At 43.8% G+C, this 22647-nt stretch overlaps 1 protein-coding gene across 10 annotated transcripts in view; it reads left to right on the top strand.

The window, feature by feature from the left end:
* PREP (prolyl endopeptidase) overlaps positions 1-22647 on the top strand; it is a 562439-nt gene that overhangs the window by 426740 nt on the left and 113052 nt on the right. For all 10 annotated transcript variants that reach the window (XR_014837058.1, XR_014837057.1, XM_085011432.1 and 7 more), the window contains 2 exon segments: positions 1151-1225; positions 21809-21942. Coding sequence is in view for 8 of the 10 variants with exons in the window: in XM_085011432.1 (XP_084867558.1) it covers positions 1151-1225; positions 21809-21942 (209 nt within the window). In the remaining 2 variants the exon portion in view is untranslated.

The raw sequence follows: 22647 nt of genomic DNA, 5'->3' as shown, positions 1-22647 counted from the left end.
TTTTGACCAGCTGTAGAATCAGCAGGTTTTCCTTTTCCAGGAGAATGTTCACTTTTGCTTCAGGACTAGCCTTTCCCTTGGGGTATAAAACAAAGCAAGGAGACAGATGCAAATTTCAGCCCAGACACTGGTATTCTTCCAGACAACCTCACGCCAGAAGCCTTAACCAGAAAGAGTTGTTAAGAGAGTCTTGATTAGAAAGACCCTGTCTGTGTGGTTTCATCTAATTAGGTGAATTGCCTTAGTATGAGATGGAGAGGTTTTGTAACAGCATTTACCTGTGGATAGTTTCTTTAGGCATGAATACCTGGGGAGTGGTGACTGCCACTTGCTCTTCCAGTCTTGGTCAGTCTCTGAGGCCAGGCCCAGGAATTTGGTTTCTCAGAAGCTCCCGCATGGTTCTGAAGATCAGCCCCAGTGACTGCTCCCCAGGCTTCCCCTCAGTCAGGCCCTGCTCTCACACTCAGCATTTTTATTTCATCAAATATCAGGGTAGTCCGAATGGGTGGTGCCGTATCTCCTTCTCTACCCAGTGAAAGAAAGCATTTCATAACAGTGCACTGAAGGGAAGAAAGGCTTCGATTTTAGAAATGTTCTTTCATTGCACGTGTCAGCTTTTTCAGCTGATGTCAGTTAGCATCGTTATACTTAGTTACTTGCTTTTTGGCAGTTTAGACTTAAAGGTGAAACTGATCATACTGTACCTTGTGGGAGATTTTCTAATCATCAGTCAGCCTAGCCAGAACAGGGCAGTGTGCACGCACGTGTGTGGGGGCCCCTCCCAAGGCTGCCCTTCCTGAGTCTCCACTGCATTGTGTAGTTTTGTGCTCTGCCACTGACAGCACGTTTTCAAGTTTCTTTAGCACAGCGGCAGGTCTTTGTTTTGTGTTGTACAGACAGAGCCGTTTCTCTTCTGACCTTTCATCTTTCTTCCCTCTCCAGCGAAAACGTTCTTTTCATGATGGGTGGCTTGGCACCTTTGAGAACCTGCCAACTTCGGTTCATGTGGTAATTTGGGCAGACACATTGCCAGTGAGCCAAGTGGAGTGTTTCTCTCTGCCCCTTTCCTATCTCTCCACCACATTCAGAAAGTACTAATTTAATTGGGTTTAGACACTGCTGATCTAATACCACATTTTGTCTTTTGCAGATCCAGGATTATCATGGACATAAAGTCTGTGACCCTTACGCTTGGCTTGAAGACCCAGACAGCGAGCAGACGAAGGTAAATTGAGGGTTTATGATTAAAGATAAGGCAGCCTTCCTAGTTAGGACCAAACCCTAGACCTCAGTAACCATGGCTTTTCCTTCCTAGTATCTCCCTGAGTTCTGTGCTGTGGAGTGGCACTACAGCTTTCTGTGAAATGATCTGTGGGGAAAACGGTGAAAGCGTTTTCAGCCTCAAAGAAGATCAAGTAACTGTTTTGAAAAGTGGTTGTGGTTTACAGGGATACCGATTAACCAATATTTGAAATGAAAATATTTGAAAGAGGGAAAACTGATTTTTACCAAAGAAAAATGAAAACATAGGGAACAATCATGTGATTTTTGCCTAATAATATTTTTTTTCCAAAGGAGAGAAAATCTTATATATTGAAAGATATGTCCTTATATATCAGCTCTTGAAAACTCAGTGTTGGTCTTGGATTACTTATTGATTTTAATGCAACAACAGTAAAACAACTAAATTATAAGTAAACTAAATTGTAAGTATCTTCTTATATTTTATAGGAGTAATGGGTGGAAGGGGAGAATCTTCTGCTCTGTCTAAAAATATGAAGCTTTCCTATTCTTTTGGGGAAATGTGTAGTATTTCGAGCTGAAGTCTTCATTAATGAGCTTTCCTCTAAGTGCCATAGCCCATGTCCTTGGCGTGCCTGGGACTTGCCATTTGGGATTCATCATTTACATATACCATATGTGGTTAGTTAAGTTTGTCTGGATCAGGGAATGGAGTTTCTCCCGACCACTTCAAGTTCCTTGACTCTTTTATGTGTAAATGTATTTATATATCAGCTGAATACGTAGGAGTAAGTGTACAGTTTCTGATATGCTCAACATTGCAGAAGTTTGAGCTTCTTTAAAATCCCAGAGTACATTTGCCATTAAAAAAAAAAAAATGTTAAATGCATGCTGAGTGGTTTTCTAGGCTAGCTTCTAAAAACTACTCCAGTATCCTGTGGTCCCTTGCCACCATATATACCAGTGTTCTCTGGAGAACTGAACTCAGATTTCCAAGGCAACTCATTTGCCAGGAAGATATTCCCTCCTGATGTGGACCTGGCTCGTGGGCTGGGGATGCTTTCCTCGCCCTTGCCCACTCCTTACACCAGCACACACGTTCTGTTGTCAGTGGGGCTGCAGATTCCCCCGCCTTGATGTTTTTGAGAAGAAACTTGACCAGGAACAGAGCGGGGTGAAGGGCTTATTAGCTGGGCAGGATGATACGTGGAAGAGAAGGTAGAGTTAGAAAGAGGTTCCTCCTCGCAGGGTAAATTCCAGGTCGTCTTCTCTTCTTCCTTGGTCCCACAGCACTGGCCCACCTGCCTTCCTCTCTGCTGCCCTCATTTGTTCTTCACAACGAGCATTTCTCTCCCCTCCCCGCTGCAGAAGCTCTTAAAACTTCGTCCCTTAACTCTGTCCTTAAAGCAAGCACATTACCCTTCATTCTCTCCCTTTCCTAATTCCCTTCAAGAAAGACAGAGGTCTCGGAGTTCCTGTCAGAGGTTTGAAAAGCTGTTCTGAAGTTCTTATAGTAAGAAAGGCATCATCTTTTGAAACAGTGTTTAAAGAGAAGGACTCTGGGAGTTCCTAGAGGTCATAACCTGGGAGCAGTTATGAACTCACCTAATATGCATGAGGTGAACGTGATAACTACTACACTATGGAAACGGCCTCAACTAGTATCCAGGAGGATGCGGGTTTGACCCCTAGCCCTGCTCAGTGGGTGAAGGATCTGGCATTACTGTGAGCTGTGGTTTAGGTCACAGATGTGACTTGGATCTGACATTGCTGTGGCTGTGGTGTAGGCTGACGGCTACAGGTCTGATTCAACCCCTAGCCTGGGAACTTCCGTGTGTCTCAGGTGCAGCCCTCAAAAGACCAAAAAAAAAAGAAAAAAAAAAAAGACAAAAGTCTCATGGGTAAGAATGATTGCTGTGTAGGCTTTCATTTTTCTTCCATGAAGCATGGGTTGGCGAGGTGACTGATTAGAGATTCCCTAAAGAGAAATGGATGGGTAACTTTTGGAGTAAGCAAAGGGTCCAACTCTGCAGGTGAGACTGGGAGGAGCAGGTGTGGAGCTGCCTCTTCCCTTCCGCTCTGCCAGTGACCTTGATCTTCTAGTTTTGCGTTGAGCTGAGACAAGGATTGAACCTGGAAAGGGAGGGTCACAGGCAGCTACACAGCCCATAATGGATGGAAAACATGAGGGAAGGGGATGAACTTCTTGTGCATCTCTTGGAAAACTGTCTGCAAGGACTGTCTCTGTGACAATTACTTTGTCTGAGATATTGGGTACAACCATTTCTTTAGCCTTTAATGATGACTGAGTGATTAAGCTATGTCAGAATGACCCAGTTTTTGTTTATGTGTTAATGAGTACATACTTTGCTGTTCCTTAATTGACAATGACTGGTCCTGGGGTAGTAGATGAAACTTCGCTAATTAGTGACCTTGCAGTCAGCATTAGTTAGATGCTAATGACATTGGTGTATAAACTGTTGTTTTCATGGTTTATGTTTATTGGACACTTACTGTGTGCTGGCCATGTCACTGGTAACTTTGCATACCCTCTCTCATTCAGTTCTCCAACTCTGGAATAGATCTTTTTATTTTCCCCATTTCACAGATGAAGAAATTGAGTTAAAATGATTAACATGTCCAGGGTCACTCAGCTGATAAGAATGCAACCCAGGCAGCCCAGGTGATTATCAACTTCACATTAAAGAAAAGATAGAAGAAGTTCTCTTGTGGCTCAGCGGGTTAAGGATCTGATGTTTTCACTGCTGTGACTTGAGTTTGCTGTGGCGTGGGTTCAATCTCTGGCCCAGGAACTTCTATATGCCTCGGGCACAGTCCAAAAAAAAAAAAAAAAAAGATCAAAGACTCTGGATATAATAGCTTTGGGAATGCAAGCTGTAGGGCTCTCGTGTCTGTGTTTGCCTTTTCAGGTCCTCCTGCAGGGACCCTGGCTACCCCCATCCCTACTACCGAGCCAACCTGTTCAGACAGCAGACCTCAGGTGTCAGCAGAGTGTGGCCTGTGCCCTTCCCCTGCATCCTTCACACACAGCTTTCCCGCTCCTCCTTGAACAGCCTTGTCATTGACAAGAGCTCATTTTCATCTGGGATCTGATGAGTTCAGTTTTGGTCTCAGACCCAAAAGGGCAGGGTGTGTTTTTCTCATGTGCAGAAGAGCAGCAAGAACATATTCTACACAGGGTTAGAGGCACCTACCCAGTGGTGGATTAGGCATAGCTTGGTGTAGTGAGGAGAATCTTCACATAGCCTTCAAAACCAAAAACCACTTGTTACATTTTCAGTAAAAACCAGCCCAGAGGCAAGGAACATTGATAGCTCATTTATACTAAGATCAGAAATTCTATCAGTGGGTCTTTGATTTAATCTAATATTTAATATAGGTTATCCAATTCTGATACTTCCTGTCACTTGAGGCTTTATCCTTTATAAGAGAATGTCGGAACAGACTTATAACTTCGAAAATTCTCAAAGACAGTAGTCGGGGGAGCTTAAATCTGGGTGAATCCTTTCAAGCTGTCAAGGCCATGTAACCCTATTTTATAGCAGACGTTCGAGATTGTAGAAGATCCTGTACAATCATTTGCATCTTTGAGGTCAGCTCAACCTTGATATAAAAACTCAACAGAGCTACTCTGGAAAGAGGGAACAGTGGGCCAGCCCTGCCCAGTAGATATAGAATGTAAGCCACATATATAATTCAGGTTTTTTTAGCAGCCACATTAAAAACATAGAAAGAAACAGGTGAAATTGTAATAATGTAATCTAGTATACTCAAATATTAACATCTCACATGTAATCAATATAAAATAATAAAATGTTTTACATTCTTTTCTTCAAACTAAGTTTTCAAAATTCAATGTGTATTTTGCACTCACAGCACGTATCAATTCAGACCAGCCACATTTCAGATGCTCAATAGCCACATGTGGCCAGTGGCCACCAAATTAAACAGCAAAGATATGGACCGACCTTTCTTGTGAATAGAGGTGTAAAGAGTATAAACAAGGGTTAGCAGATTTATTTTTCTTTTTTTTTCTTTTTTTTTTTTTTTTTTTTTTTGTCTTTTGTTGTTGTTGTTGTTGCTATTTCTTGGGCCGCTCCTGCGGCATATGGAGGTTCCCAGGCTAGGGGTTGAATCGGAGCTGTAGCCACCGGCCTACGCCAGAGCCACAGCAACGCGGGATCCGAGCCGAGTCTGCAACCTACACCACAGCTCACGGCAACGCCGGATCGTCGACCCACTGAGCAAGGGCAAGGACCGAACCCGCAACCTCATGGGTCCTAGTCGGATTCGTTAACCACTGCGCCACGACGGGAACTCCAGATTTATTTTTAAAAAAGCAGAATTTGTCGCAGGAATTCAGGAACAGTTTAATATTAGTATATTCATAGATTAAATAAATCTATATAATTGTCCTAGTTAATACTTTAAAAATTAATGAAAATTGAAAATTGAAATTAGAAGTAACTTTAATAAGATAAATATTCATGGAGTTCCTCTTGTGGCTCAGAGGTAACAAAGCCAACTAGTATCTATGAGGATGTGGGTTTGATCCCTGGCTTCACTTAGTGGGTTAAGGATCTGGCATTGCCGTGGCTGTGGTATAGGCTGGCAGCTCTAGCTCTGATTTGACCCTGAGCCTGGGAACTTCCATATGCCACACCTGTGGCCCTAAAAAGCAAATAAAAAAGATAATAAGTATCCAAAACAACCTAAACACTGGGCTGAATATTTCTGTCACTACTATTTTTGTATGTTTGCAAAGCTTTGACTGCAATAAAACAGGAACTAAAATTTGTAGAGGAGAAAATAAAATCATCATTAATTATAGATTCTATGATCAGGCCTCTAGAAAATCCAAGGGAAACAAATGACAACTTATTAAAATTAATGAGTTCAATAAAGTGAATATATACAAAATAAATATAAAATCAGGAGCACTCATATATGCCATCAGTAATGATATATTAACCCATCAGAAAGCAGCAATAAAAAGCAAATACCTAAAGAAGAAGAAATTTCAGGTCTGCTGGGAGAATAATATTGTCACTTGAGAAATAGGGAGATCTTGGAGTTTCCGTTGTGGTGCAGTGGAAACGAATCCGACTAGGAACCATGAGGTTGTGGGTTCGATCTCTGGCCTCACTCAGTGGCTTAAGGATCCGGCATTTCCATGAGCTGTCATGTAGGTCATGTGGCTCAGATCTGGTGTTGCTGTGGCTGTGGCATAGGCCAGCGGCTACAGCTCCAATTAGACCCCTCGCCTGGGAACCTCCGTATGCCACAGGTGCGGCCCTAAAAAGACAAAAAGACCAAAAAAAAAAAAAAAAAAAAAGGAAAGAAAGAAATAGGAAGCTCTAGCAAAGGGCCAGTTTGGGGCATTATTTTTAATAGTGAAAAATTGGAAATCTCCATTTCCAACAATAGGCTAGTGTTTAAGCCAGATATGGTGGATCTGCTTGGCAATATAGTACATGCACCTATTAAAATGTTGCACTCTAAAGTTTGTTTCTAACTGGAAAGTGCTTATGGTAGAATATGAAGTGGGAGAAGGATGCCACATTGCAGTGCTCCCAATGATTTCAACTTTATAAACCACCTTTGTAACTCTAAGAGAATCTGTATGCAAATGCAGATGTAACAAAAATAAGATCAAGGGAAGGTGCTGGGTTAAAAGCACCTTAGACATCTGCAAAGTGTGATAGACTCATGAGGTGTCTGAACCATAGTGAAACTTCACTCTTGAGTAACTGGGACACCAGGTAACAGCCTTGGAAGTTTTCAGCATGAGGTGCCAGAGAGAGGGTTTTGTAGTCATTAAAAAAAGCTTTGAAGACACGTAGGCAGGTCCCCACAGGCGGTTATCCCGTACTTCCCATGCAGCAGGCTTTTCCAGCTTGTCCTTTGCAGATCCTGGAAGGAAGTGTATATCAGCCTTGATGTACCCCGATGTGTTGACACAGAGGTGACTTGAACCTTTAGTCTACAAGGTACCTATCCCCCCCGCTGACAGTACCATGTGTGTTTGACTTCCTAATCTTAAACTTCCTGAATTTCCTATGGCAAACAAACATGAACCCCAAGCCCCACACTCTCTCTGCCTTAGCTTTTTACAACACCTCTTCCTCTCTGTTGATATCCTGGCCCCCTTGTGTGCCCTGTTCAGATCTCATTTTAGATCTTCTCGCAGGTGTTCTTCACTCTTCCTGTCCCTTAAGCCACTGTGTGCCCTTCCAGGAGCTGAAACCCCTCCTCCCTTTGTCCCTTCTCTCATCAGTATAAAGCATTTGCTTTGTGACCAGCAGTGGCCCAGTTGTCAGATCCTGAGACCTTCCCATCATCCATGTTCTTCACTGTGCAGATGGACCACACATCCTGGCGAATTGTAGAGACCTTTGTCCTTGGCACAGGGACTGCTCTGCCTGTCACCTTGGCCTCTCCAGCCCCTGGAGTTGGCTTACACTGCCTTGGTCACTGAAGCAGCTGTCTCGCTATCAAGAATACCAAAGGCTAGGAGTTCCTGTTGTGGTGCAGGGCAAACAAATCTGACTAGTAACCATGAGGTTGTGGGTTTGATTCCTGGCCTCGCTCAGTGGGTTAAGGATCCAGCATTGCCATGAGCTGTGATGTAGGTGACATACACAGCTCGGATCCTACGTTGCTGTGGTTGTGGCACAGGCGGCAGCTGTAGCTCCAGTTCAACCCCTAGCCTGGGAACTTCCATATGCTGAGGGTGTGGCCCTAAAAAAAAAAAAAAAAAGAATACCAAAGGCATCATATTTCCTTTCCCTGGCCTCCCCCGCCCACCGTAGTGCAGTCAGTCCACGGTGCCATCTGCTCGCCTTCCTGACAGTCAGAGATTCTCTGCATCCCTGGGCCTGGTTTTGCAGCCCTAAGGTCCAGATGGAAGCAATGTCCTTGTAGTCCTTTAAAGAGTCTCCCCACCGTACTCCAGCCTGTTGTGCTTTCAACCTCTTGGTTGAATATTCCAAATTTATCACCGAGTTAGTGAAGGCAAAATACTCATAGAAAGGACAAATTTATGCCTTTCAAGCGATAGCTGCTTAATTGTAACTAATTGTCAAGTCTGGCTTCCACAGAAACTCTAACCCAGGGCTTAGGTACAGGAGGTGACCACATGTTAAATGCCAGCTGCATCAGTATATCAAATGACTGATTTTTTTTTTTTTCTCTCCCTGAGCGCTTCCCTGGGCAGAATGAAAGTAACAGCAGCTTCGTTTCCCCTATGGATCATGAGAGAAAAACTCATAAGAACCAGTAAAAAAAGAAAAAAAATTGCTTTTTTTGTTCATTCCTTCTAAAAAATTAAATTACCTAATAGGATCAAAGGAATACACGACATAGGTCTTCTTTTCTATGATGGCATCTCTGCCCCCTCCCCCACAGCCCATTTAGCTGCATAATTAGGGGTCCCAATTCCACCTGCTGAGAAGGGGCTGTGAGGGTAGCCTTCAGTCTGACAGGTAAGGAAACTGGAAACGGCACCTTTCTCTTCCCCTGCCTGCGCTCATTCCCTTCCTTGGCAGGAAAGATTTAAATCTTAAAGGATTTCTAATCCTCTCTAGGCTATTTAAATAGCCTACAATGCCTGTGTAGGTATTTTTATGTCCCAGAGGTCAGTGGAGAACAAAGTTTCTGTGGTTACCACCTTTCCCTGGGACCCTCTCTGTCTCCCCTGAAATCTGGCTTACTATTGGCCTGCTTGCTTTTGTTTTTGTTATTTAGGTTAACCCTAAAATCATGTAGCATGAGGAGTTTCTGCTCTGTGCTGGTATCTGTCTCTCTGGCCTGGATCTCCCCAGGCAGGGTGCCCTCCCTAGCGTGGGGGAAGAGCTAGTAGAGAGCTGAGTGAGCCAAGATCCTTCTCTCCACTTGCATCTTGCTGTCAGGCTGCAGAGCCCGTGGAGTGCAGGCTTGCTCTCGAAACTTGCAGTCACATGGAGGGCTAGTTTAGTGTTTCTCAGCCAACAGACAGTAAGTAGATCAAGCTGACTGGGAGCTGAGGATTGCTGGGTATAATGGAAGGATTGCATGGAAGACTGGTTTGGGGGAGTTCCTGTCGTGGCTCAGTGGTTAATGAATCCGACCAGGAACCATGAGGTTGCGGGTTCGATCCCTGGCCTTGCTCAGTGGGTTAAGGATCCAGCGTTGCCGTGAGCTGTGGTGTAGGTCGCAGATGTGGCTCAGATCCCGCATTGCTGTGGCTCTGGCATAGGCCAGCGGCTACAGCTCCAATTAGACCCCTAGCCTGGGAGCCTCCATGTGCCATGGGAGTGGCCCTAGAAAAGGCAAAAAGCAAAAAAAAAAAAAAAAAAAAAAAGACTGGTTTGGGTTTACGGTGTTCTTTTGAAGACTGTAGGACAAACTATGTCCTCATTGTGTGTTGTTCCATCATCCTGTGAGCATTCAGGCATTTTTCACATCACCTCTGTTGGGAAGTAGGGAGGAGGAACAGTATTTGCCAGATGGAACTAGACGTCATAGCCCCTGGTCTTCCACTTTCTTGTCCTTTGAGCACAGCAGGCTGCCTTAGCTGGGATTCCTTTTCTTCACCTGTGAAATGAATATGGTCACACTCAGTTCATCTAGCGCCAAGGTTTTAATGATACCCAACTGAGAACATGCATGTAAGAAGTGAATCTGGGGAGTTCCTATCGTGGCTCAGTGGTTAACAAATCCCACTAGGAACCATGAGGTTGTGGGTTCGATCCCTAACCAAGCTCAGTGGGTTAAGGATCCAGCATTGCCATGAGCTGTAGTATAGGTCGCAGACACGGATTGGATCTGAAGTTTCTGTGGCTCTGGCATAGACCAGCGGCTATAGCTCCAATTAGACCCCTAGCCTGAGACCCTCCATATGCCACGGGTGTGGCCCTAAAAAGAAAAAAAAAAAAAGATTCATTTTCCACCCACAGCAGAGCTCTGTTCAAATATGGTACAGCCTGGGCATTGCTGCTTAAACTTATCAAGATATAGATTTTCAGACTTTAGCCCTCTATTTACTTACTCAGCTTGTTACTTTAAAGATGCCTCTGTCTTTTTATTTTCATCCACAAAACGAAGCAGAATTTTCTTTGAGTTCCAGTTTTATAGACAAGATAACTTACATTCTGAACATTGCACCCCCCACCCCCATGAAACTACGACTGGTTTTATTGTTCTGAAGCATGATGATTAAACTGGCCCAGAGATTACCTTAAAGCTATTTTAATTGGTGTTTTGTGAACCCGCTGGCAAAGCTGGCCTGTGAAACATCCTGCCCTCCATTCGTCAGTGTTTCACATAAGGACCTGGATTGAGAATTACTACAATTCCTTCTCTGGTAGAAACAGGAAACGCTTTAGGTAAATATATTATCACATACCATCTCAACCTCCAAGACTTCTAAGGTCTTAAATGTCTCACTCACCACCTCCTACGGAAATACTTGGCCTTATTATAGTTTGCAAACATAATTCTTCTAAATCCACAGTGGAAATATGCATTTAGAGAACTTCCTTTTGATCTGTGTGTGGGGTAATTGTCAAAAGTATGATAGAATTTGCTGGTACTAGGCCGTCTTTTCTGAGTAGTGCCTTCTCTTTTCTGTCTCCTTTCTCTTGCTTTCTGAAACAAGGTTTTTGAGGCAAGCAGCCGAGATGAATTCTGGCCACATTAGGCAGATAAGGAATTCATGGCACATATATAAGGCCAGCTCCTGGGGTAGACTGAAGGGCCAGACTTGGAGCAGGTGGGAGCCAGATAATTCTAGGGCTACATGGCAAGAGTTTCCACTTTTCACCCAGCCCTGCTAATGGCGTCTTTGGTTATGGTCATTCAGCCCGCTGTCACTTGGTCACGTGACTGCATCCCAGGAGAGAGAGTTTGGTTGGCCGAGCTCCAGACGTGTGCTCACTCCTTGCCTGTCTGTAGCAGTGAAACAAGATTTGGTGGAAGCTTTAGGGACCCTCTTTGGCCTCTGTGGTGGCAAAACAGCCATGTGGAGCTAGCGTCTCACTAAGCAGGGAGAAGCACAGATGCTGGCTAGCCCGAGTGCCACAAGTCCGCTGGTTTCATTCCTTCTCCCTCTCAGTAGGTGTATGTGCCATCCTTTTCCTCCCCAGTCCTGGGTGTGCCTGTGTGTCCACAGCACCAAGCTTTAGGTTAAATGGGGGATGAGCAGGACAGATGGGCCCGTGGTGGCTTGGCATCACATGCCAGCCTAGGAGGACCATACATGGGGGATGGTTGAGCCACTTCACCTTTGAGCTGCTAGAGGTCAGTGCCAAAAGGAGGCTGAGCCACATCTTAAGTAGAGGCTGGGAGTCTTGCCTCATTTGTTCACCATCAGGGAAAGCTCCATTTTAGAAAAGCAGACCCCAGACCATTGATGAAATTCTTAAGGTGCTTGTGTGTATTTAACATTAATATTTTCCCTGTAGACAGCTACTCAGCTTTGGTTCAATAATCTTTCTTTCCTCTATGGAAAATGCTGATAGCAGACGTGGAATCTTTGGGAAGACAGTTATTCAGGAACTGACAGCTGAAGAATGAAGAGAATTCTGCCTTCTCCCAGCCTCTTTCTCTTCTCTTATGGATCTAAAATCCATTCACGACCCCACGTTGACATGTCCAGGGACAGAGCACTCAGTCAGAAAAATCACCTGGTACTTGTTAAAAATACAAATGCATAGGCTCTACTTCCAGAGTGTCTGATATAAGTAGAAATTTCACCAGATAATTCTTTTTTTTTTTTTTTTTTTGTCTTTTTGCCTTTTTCTAGGGCTGCTTCCTGCAGCATATGGTGGTTCCCAGGTTTAATTGGAGCTTACACCAGAGCCACAGCAACATGGGATCCGAGCCACGTCTGCAACCTACACCACAGCTCACGGCAACGGCAGATCCTTAACCCACTGAGCAAGGCCAGCAATCGAACCCGCAACCTCATGGTTCCTAGTCAGATTCATTAACCACTGTGCCACGACGGGAACTCCACCAGCTAATTCTTAAGATCCAGAAAGTGTGGGGAAACTGCCCTGGAGAACGCTTACACATGATTAGAGAACGATAATCTCACCTTTGGTTTATGTAGGGCACTCTCAAGGAGCTGAGGTTCTCATAGACGCCTTACTTGTTTATAGCATCTTTGTAAATTGGAGAGGCGGTGTTTGTGATTCTTGTTTTTCTCATTGAGGAAACCAAGGCCAGTGTCGTAATAAAGCCTTCTGCGCCACTCCTGTGTGGGTGGAAGTCTGACCATTTCGATGGGCTCTCCATTTAGTCATGCACACGATTCTGTAGGGCCCCAGTTCTGCCTCCGTAAAATCTCATACCCATCTTTTTCTTAATCCCTGCAGATGCTGCCTGGTTCAGGCATGCACTGCCACTGGGCTAGACCTTCAGTAGCTTCCTGACTTGCCTCCCCTTTTCCAGAATTTTCTTTATACCCTGTTTTCCCCAGCAACTAATGAGAACCCTTAGAGATCTTGGAACTTGTTTCCAGCAGTAGCGTATAGTCATTAATAAATGGCTTTGGAGGTAGAAAGATGGGTTTGAATCTATCATTTCATCAGAGGTGTGACATAGGTCATGCTCATTAACCTCTCTAAGCTTCAATTTTCTGATTTATAACCTGGAGAAAACTACTGTGTATGGTTGTGAAATTTTAGTGATGATGTTTTTGAAACATATAGCAGAGGGATAAACACAAGTCAGTGCTTAATAACAGCTTGCCATTGCATTCATTATTAAATAGCTTAAATACTGTAGGAATTATCTGCTTGATAATTTGAGATACTCTTTAGAGCTATCTGGAACAAACTCTTTTATTGCAATGAATTCTTGGGCTCTGTTCAGATATCCTTTCTACTTGGATCAATTTTAGTCACTTTGTATTTCCTAGAAAATTTACCATATCATTTAGATTTTAAAATTTACTGTCATTATGAAATATTTCTTAGAATGATATTACTCTCCTTGTTCGTGTGTCTATTTTGCTATCATTTCTAATTTCCATTGTCAGTATTTCTCTCCTTTTTGATGAGTTTTCAGCCATAGCTTTGGTTGAATGTGTGTTTGTTTTTAAGAAAGAAATGGTTCTAAGCCTTATAAGTTACACACTTTAATTTTCTAGCTCATTCATTTCTTTTTATTTTCTTTTGTCACTTTAGAACTTTCTGATTTAATTTTTAGTTACATTTCACCTTTTCTCATTCACTGATGAAACTTTGGTGTAGATCGCCTTTTCCAGGCTTCCCCATCCTGCCTTTGGGTCTGTTCCCCCTCTTCCAGCCTGCCCAGGCTCAGCCAGCCTCCCCTTGCTCAGCAATCCCAAGGGCTTCTAGAAGAGCTGTGTCAGTCAGGACTCTTTGACAGCAGCACATGAAAGCTAGCTCACACTAGCTCATGTAAAAAAAGGAGCTGAGGAGGTCTCTTTGGGTGCAGCAGGTTGAGGATCTGGCCTTGCACTTGCAGCTGTTTGGGTCACTGCTATGGCATGGATTTGATCCCTAGTCTAGGAACTTCCACATGCTGCAAACATGGCCAAAAAAAAAAAGCTGAGCGGCCCACGTAACTGAAGATTAGTACACACCTTTAGGCACAGCCTGATCAGGAGTGCATGTGGCGTTTCTGGAAACCTGTTTCTGGAAACCAACCGCCTTTCTCTGTTTTATTTCCTGGAAGCCTCTCCCATGTGGTGGGGAAAGATGGACCTTGGCTCTTCAGCTTTTACACAATTCTAACAACCCCAGACGTCAACATGAGATAACTTCTTCCAGCCCAGCGTTCACCTCTGTCTCTGAAAAAGGATTCTGGTTTCTTTGCCTTGGTTCATAACTACTTTATTGCCTGTTGCATGTGGAGAAGAATTGACAAAAGACTCTGCTTATGAAAATGAACAGGGTTTACTTATATAAGGACTGTGGACAGGAGATAGCATAATTAGAATACAGACAGAGGTGTCACTAGCATTATCTATGACAGATGGTGGTATAAGCTGCCAGCACCCAAAAATGATAAAATCTGATCAGGAGAGAGGGGGAACCCCAAACTTGCTAAGGCGTAACTGTCACTTCCAGACCCAGGCTTCTTTTTGGGTGCAGAGCACTTCACCTGGACCATAGGTGCCTCCTCAGTCACAGTATGGGCACTGTCCTTCAGAATGGGACACAGCCAGGCACCAACTCTGTCTCCGGAGCCTGTTTCATACACTCCTGAGTCCTGTCCTGTGGACTAGATCAGGTCAGCTACCCCAATGTGCATGGTGATCATGAAACAAAGCCTTAGACCAGCCCTGAGCCTCATCCTGCATGGATGTCATGCCTGGCCCTGTATCAGTCCCTGGCTCTTGAGAAGGGATGCTCTGATGGCTGGCAGAGGTCACACCTCCCTCCCCCAGTCTAGCAGTGGGGCTTCCTAAAGGTATCAGAAAGAAACAGATGTCAACTCCAGGTGGTTTTGCCACATTCCAAGAACTTTAATTCTTAATGGTTTAGTTTTCCTTTTTTCTAAATATTCTTGTTATAGTTTGTGTTCCCTCATTGATTCAGGAATTATTCAAAGAAGGATGTATGTGTATGGATGGTTAATTTCTTCTGGTTGGATTTTTCGTTGGGTTTAGATTTGATGTGCAGATCACCTCTATCCTTGTCAGGTTTCTGGCCAGTGGTGTGTACGTTGGAGAGGTTGTTGTTCCAGCTTTGAATGGGCACCTTGGGAGGGGCGATATTTGAGAACAAGTCTTGAATCGTGAGGTCAGAATGAGGCTCTCTGCTTTCTTTTCCTGATTGATAGTACCTAGCCCAGTGAGGGAACAGGTTGATTTTCCCTCACCAGGACAGGCAGAGATGGTGGAAAGAGGGCTGGCAGGGCCCCTTGCAGGGCCCACCTGGTATGTTACCCACATATGTGCAGCGGGAAGCTCAATGGGTGCCTTCCTGACCTGGGAGCAGATGGTCCCAGAGGAGAGATGGACTTACTCTGTCTTTTTCATGTTAAAAGACAAGCCCCGTGGGTTTGAGGCTCTCAGCGATTGGATCCAGCATTTTTCCTCCTCAGGGTTCACAGGGATTTGTAGGAAGAGAAGGGCAGAAGACATCCGTGGTAATGGAGGTGGTGGCATTGTCGTTGCAACATGACTTGAACAAGCTTTTCATCTTGGGATTTCAGGTTTCCTTTGCCGTTAGGATCCTGATATTGTGAATGTTCCGAGAGTCCTGGAATACACGGAGCACTCTTTTCTTATCTGGGTACAGGTTCCTAAATTCACCTTGTAAAGTACCTCATTCCGTTCCACTCTAGCCTCAGCTTCTGGACCTGTTTGCTGAAGGAGCTGCCTCTCATCCTCTGTTTGGCATGACCTGCCTCCAGTTTTCCATGTGACCGTCCATCCCTTCTGGTCCTGGGTCCTGTGGTCTCAGGCATGAGCTTTACCACCTCTTGCCTTCTTTCTTACAGGGATATCCCTGCCCGTGGGGAGTCATTTCCGAATTCTGCTACACTCCCAGCAGTGAGGGGGTCCAGGTGTGCTTCCCCCTCTGGCTTCTAGGATGCTCTCAGCCCTGCATACATGACTCTCATTGGGGTTTTCTGCCTAGCTGTGCTCTGCGACACCTGCCCCTTGTTTTAACCGGCTCATTCACATGCATATATACATATACACACATATACACACATGCACACACATGCATATGCACACACCAGGCTGTGCTGTCACACCGACCACTTGCTTTAACAAGCTCATTTTATAAATATATATATATATACACTTATTTATTTATATATATACGTGTATATAATTTGCAGCAGAAACTCCTTTTTTTTTTTTTTTCTTTTTTTTTCCTTTCCCTTTTTTTGGGCCCAAGCTGCAGCTGTGGCAATGCCGGATCCTTAACCCACTGTACCAGGCTGGAGATCAAATCGGCAGCACCACAGAGACAAGCCAGATCATTAACCCACTGTGCTATAGCAGGAACTGGAGACTCCCCAAAGTTGGTGGATGTAAATAGCACCACCTCTCGTTTTACTTGGGTAATACCCATGCCAGAGTGTTTGTGTGTGTGTGTGTGTGTGTGTGTAAAATGAGCTACTGTATGCATTCTTTTTATTCATGCAGGTAAGAATTGTGCTTGTAAAAGACCTGAGATATTTTGTGATTAAAATATAGTACATGTGAGGACAACTTGAAGAAAACTCTTTCTAAAGACAGTGAAGGTAAAGGCATCTCCAGCTCCCAACTGAGCTATTCTTAGCAGTGGAGCTTTGCTCTTTCTTTCTTTCTTTCTTTCTTTTTTGTAATTATGGTAAGAATGTTTAACATGAGATCTGTCCTCTCAGCAAGGTTTAGTGTGTCCAGTGTGACATCGTTAACTAGAGGCACAGTTTTGTATAGCAGGTCTCTAGAATTTAATCATCTTGCATAACTGAAAGTTTGCTTTGAAGGTTTCTAATAGTCAAGACAAAGTGAAATATGAATTGGATTTCTCAGCTTTGAGCAGCTATTCTTAGAAAAATGTGTTCAGACTCAGCCATAGCTATAAAATCTGAACTGGTGATCCTCTTTAAGGCTCAGCCGCTGCTGTCATGTCATGGGCTTTCAGGTTGCAGTGACTTTAATAGTATCCTGGAGTGTGACGTTAGATGCTGAGACTCCTGAGGAGCAAGGAGAACTTAATTCTCCTCACCTGGACTTCTCATCATCATGACATTCCTCCAGTTTTTTGTTTTTTTTTTTTTTTTTCTTTATCCTTAGACCTCTTCTCCTTTTCCCCCAAATTTGTTCTAATTTTTAGACCAAAAAGCCAGACTGTTAAATCCATAAATGACCAAGACGACCTTATTGACATTCTTTGTAACCCTAAATATCACAAAGCCCCTTTGCAGAAGACTTGTCCCCACCTTCACTTTGCCCAGATTATCAGGATGTACATTTTGACAGAACCTAGAGTTTGGAGAACTTGAACACAGTTTGCATCTAGATATTTGACTTGGACGGGTGCAGTTAACTACTGCTCTACTTAAAATAATTGACTAACATTTGTGGATGAGCGGTGATAAAATTGTATATAATGAGCCTAGATTTTTAGTTATTTAGTAGCATGATTATGGCTGGCCTAACGGTCGTCTGAACATTTTATCTTTTGTCTTTTTTTTTTTTTGTCTTTTTGTCTTTTTTGTTGTTGTTGTTGTTGTTATTGTTGCTATTTCTTGGGCCGCTCCCGCGGCATATGGAGGTTCCCAGGCTAGGGGTTGAATCGGAGCTGTAGCCACCGGCCTACGCCAGAGCCACAGCAACTCGGGATCCGAGCCGCGTCTGCAACCTACACCACAGCTCACGGCAACGCCAGATCGTTAACCCACTGAGCAAGGGCAGGGATCGAACCCTCAACCTCATGGTTCCTAGTCGGATTCGTTAACCATTGTGCCACGACGGGAACTCCCGTCTGAACATTTTAAATGAGAAAAGCCAGTGCGTCAGCTTTTGCATGAGATGGGTTCCATCACAGCAGTTGTGATGCTATAGTGAGACCATGAGACATCTGAAAAAAACAAAGCAAATAGAGAACCATGGGAGAGCGCCATTCCATGTTTCCAAGGAGAATGAACTGCATGGTCTGTAACTGTGGGACTTGTATGGTTCTCCTGGAGCCAGGGTAAAGCCCAGGTGCAGCCTCCTATGAACACAGATCAGAAGGCCCTGGGAGACAGAGTCTGCAGGGCTCCATCCTCAGAGGACCCCCAGTGGGAGGGGAGGGGGCGGGGCCAGCCATGACCCTCAGCATACCAGGGTCTCAGGGTGGGAATCCTGGTAAGGCCACTCCCTTCTGGGAAATATGTGCCCATTTTCTCTATCTCCACTCCCATTGCAGTGGTTGTTCCTGCCCCATTTAGAGACCAGCCTTTCCACTTGGCCTTGTCTCTCAACACTGGACCCCTGCCCCATGTTCCTAACTGTCTTCCCTGCTTCTACTTTTGTTCCCCTATGGTCTGTTGTCTACCAAACCAAGAGTAGCCCATTTCAAAGGTAGCTGTTTCCTCACCCAGTCTTAGCTTGCTTGCACTTGGAGTGAAGAGTCAGACTTCTTGGCTGAGCACCAGGCGTCATGTGACCTTGCTCCCGCCTGGGTCTCTCACTCCCAGCCTTGCTGACACTTTATCCCTTTTCACGGTGCCCTGCTGCTGCTGCTGCTGCTACTCCTGCTCCTGCTTCTCCTCCCTCTCCTGGTCCTCTGCTCTGGCCCTGCGCTGCCCTTCAGTCCTGGAATGCTCCTGTCTTTATGGAGCTGCTCCCTCTTGCCTCAGAAGAGCCTGCCCCGCCCACCACCTGCTAGAAGTAAGGACACTCCCTCCCATTGTTGCCCAGGATTTGTGGGGAATGATGGGTTTTAAATTCCCATTAGGGCTTGGTAATTTTGTAAAATGTAACTGGGGTGTCATAGCAGCATGAGGCTGCTCGTGGCACTCCCACAAACCCCTACTCACATGGCGGGTTCAGAGCAGTGCAGGCTGTGGATGTTCCTTTCAGTAGCAGCTTTGCTCCACAGTTTTTCTGGGAGTGTCCTTAAGGCTGACTACTCTGTGCTTTGTGTTTTGTGTCCCCTAGGAGAATGTTAGCTCCACCCTGGCAGGGGTCTGGTCTTGGATTTGTCACCACAATGCCTGAATCAGTGCTGGCGCAGTAGGTTCTTAGTAAATCCTTGTGGACGCGCCAGTACCCTGACAGGCCTGCCCAGCCCAGCCCACGCAGGAGGAAATCATGGGAGGCCCAGGCTGCCCCCATTTCTCCCTGGATGGGTCTGCTTTGTCTTCACATCCACTATCAGGCAAGGAGTCTGCTTCAGTCACTGTTACAGTGACTGGAGTAACATAATTCCGGCTTCAGCGCTGTTGCTAACTCACTGTATGACCTTGGCCAGGTGACTTCAATACCACATGCTTCCATTTCCATGTCTGTAAAGTAGACCTGGGCATTTCCTTCCTCCGTAAAGTCATGCTCAAAGTCATGCTCATGCACACACTTACTGTGATCTGCAGAACGCTCCCCTTCCCCTTTGCAGCTGTGCATTAATTTTGTAACTTAAAACGCAAGTTAATTTCCTTGCTGACACTTTTTAATGAGGTAGAGTAGGGTCAGCAAATTTTTCCTACAAAGGGCCATGTGAAATGTTTTCCATGTTGTGAACCGGGAAGGTCAGTGTTGGATTTTCCACCTGTGTGCCTAACTTAAAAATACAGAAACTATTCTAAGCTCAAGTGCCGTAGGAAAGCAGGCCAGGGTGAGATGTGCCAGCCCCTGGTGATAGGCAGTTGAAGTTGTATTTCTGTGGGACTCAATCAATTTTATTTTTTGTTTGAGTGAAATAAGAAATGTGATCCATGACAGTTTTATTTCTCTTGAATTGATCCTTTGCAAAAACTGTTGTTCCTCATTGTCTTCATACCTCACACTCCTCTCTCTTGTTTTTAAGCACATTGATAAACTTTGAGTCACAGCTTTCTCTCAGCACAGAACCGGGGTTCTCCAGAGTGGGCTTGGTGACCTGTATAGAAGAGCCCACTTAAACGCCATTTTGAGCTGGGATGGGCCCTTAAATCTGGATGGACCCTGATATTAACGCATTTTTGTCTGCCATTCCAAGTATATTAAGTTGTTAATTCCCTGAGGGTTTCCCCTATAAAAAAAGGTTTACTTTTGTATACACATCTGATTAAACTTTCAATTGAATTTAGAGCTGATACATTTATTCTTGTTTCATATAACCATACATAAATTACTATAAGGCCAAGATTTTATACTATTATACTATACTATTATAGTATCGTTATAGTAGTCTAAACTTTCTCACTGCTTAGTTTTAAATAGGTTATGCTTATATACAACTGGGCTGTTGTAAAAACTGCCCCTTCCCGCCTTGGCTGCCAGGACCTCCTGACTTCCTATAAACCATCTCTTGCTCTTCTTATAAACCATTTTTGTTAATATACTTAGTCACTGCCACCCACTTTCCAATTTTTTTAAAAATTGTTTTTAGTTTCAGAATTTAGCAGTGTTCTCTGAAATTGCCAAGAGTAGTAGGTCTTATTAGAAAGCTGCACATGGGAGTCTCTAACTTGATTTCTTTAACGCTGATGTATTTGGGATTACCAGCTGCTAAGAGTCCGGGAGCCTTGGCACAGGGTACATGTAGTTTCTCAACAGTGGGTGAGAAGAAATGTAGTGCGTTTGGTAAGAGCGTAGATTCTGGAGCCAGCTCTGCAACTTCCCAGCTGCATGTTGTGTTGGGCACCTTTTTAACCACTCTAAGGCTTCGTCTCCCCATCCATAAAGTTAGGCTAAAAAAAGAACCTTCTCCATAAGATTATGAGTTCTAAATGAATTAATACTTGCTTGGTGCATAGTTAGTGCCATGTAAGTATTAGGTAGTTATTGTTATTTATTGAGGGAAAGTATGCTTTTGTTGATAAATTTTTAAAAAACATTTTCCCCAGTTTTATTGAAATATAATTGATGTAGAGCCCTGTATAAATTTAAGGTGTATAGCAAAATTATTTGAGTTACATGTCATGAGATGATTACCAAGATAAATTTGGTCGGCAGTCATCATCTCATACAGATACCAAAAAAAAGAAAATATTTTTTCCTTTGTGATAAAAACGCTTAGGTTTTATTCTCTCATCAGATTTCCTGTATATCAAAGAGCAGTGTTAACTGTAGTTATCATGTTGTACATTAATACCTCTGGTTATAGCTAACTTTTATTTATTTATTTTTTATTATTATTATTTTCTTTTTGCTTTTTATGGCAGCACCCACCACAGCATATGGAGCTTCCCAGGCTAGGGATTGAATTGGAGCTACAGCTGCTGGCCTATACCACAGCCACAGCCACAGCCATGCAGGATCTGAGCCACGTCTGCAACCTACACCACAGTTCATGGCAACGCTGGATCCTTAACCCACTGAGCAAGGCCAGGGATCGAACCCGCAACTTCATGGTTCTTAGATTTGTTTCCGCTGTGCCACAACGGGAACTCCCTTATATTTATCTTATAGCTGGAAGCTTGTACTTCTTGACCACCTTCATTCAGTTCCCAGTTCCCCTTGTCCTTTGCCTCTGGTATCCACAAATCTGATTTTTCTATGAGTTTGGAGGTTTTATGTTTTAAGATTCTGTGAGTGAGTTCACACAGTATTTGGCTTTCTCTGTTTGACTCAAGGGATTGAGGTCCATCTGTGTTGTTGCGAATGGCAGAATTTCCTACTCTTTTATGACTGAGTAATACGTAACCGTGTATATATTGTCCACATTTTCTTTATGCATTCATCCAGCACTGGACACTGAGGTTGTTGCCATGTTGTAACTGTTGTAAATGATGCTGCTGTGAACATAGGGCTGCAGATATCACTTTGACATGGTGTTTTGTTTCCTTAGAATATAACACCAGAGTGAAATTGCTGGATCTCGCCGATAGATGTTAATGGATAATACTCTACGTGGAAAATGTTATATCTGACTTGCTTTGGTCATTTACATTTTCTCCTTAGGCTTTCGTGGAAGCCCAGAACAAGATCACTGTGCCATTTCTTGAGCAGTGTCCTATCAGAGGTTTATACAAAGAGAGGATGACTGAATTGTATGACTACCCCAAGTATAGTTGCCACTTCAAAAAAGGAAAAAGGTATGGGAAGTTGCTTTCATTTAATTTTCTTTTTACTTTTCTAATGCATTCTGAAATTTTGCAGTATAAATACCAGATAACTTATTAGTTAATAAACCTAATTCATTATAAAATCAATTCATTTCCATGCTTGAATATGAGAGTAATATTTTTTGGCCTGTTGTCGAAATTCTTAAAAGAAGGACTAAAAAATTTAGTGGAGATGTGTCCTGGGACAAAGTCGAGATTGTAGGAAATTATTGTCTTAGGTCTAGTAATGGTGAGATAACATGATTCAGAGACAGCAGTGGAGATTGTTTCCCTCTAAAATTAATTCTCTTTGGCTTATACTGCTTGAAAAAGTTTTATCATTTGTGTTTCTTCCATCCAAGAATGGAAATGAGCCAGGAAGTCATCCCGAACAGTTCACTCTGGTTCCTCTCCCTCTGACATCCCCTTAAATAAAGTCTCTTGTTCACTTTTTAAGTCTCCTTGCCATGAAGTTACTTTAGAATTTGTTAGACTCCCCCTGCATGGGGATCAGCAAAATATGATCTGCGTGCCACGCCCTGCTGACCCCTTATTTTGTAAATAAAGTTTAAATGGCACACAACCATACCCGTTTGGATGTGTGGGATTTCTGGGGCATATGGTAATTCTACTTTTAGGTTTTTGAGGAGCCTTCATATTGTTTTCCATAGTGGTTGTACCAGTTGACATGGTACC

The sequence above is a fragment of the Sus scrofa genome, chromosome 1 (assembly GCF_054392235.1).
Source record: "Sus scrofa isolate SSC_HxYL_T2T_F1_AM1 chromosome 1, Sscrofa_HxYL_maternal_Yorkshire_Landrace_v2.0, whole genome shotgun sequence".
Taxonomy (NCBI): Eukaryota; Metazoa; Chordata; class Mammalia; order Artiodactyla; family Suidae; genus Sus; species Sus scrofa.
Note: the sequence above shows the minus strand (reverse complement) of the source record. Positions and strands in the feature narration are given on the sequence as shown.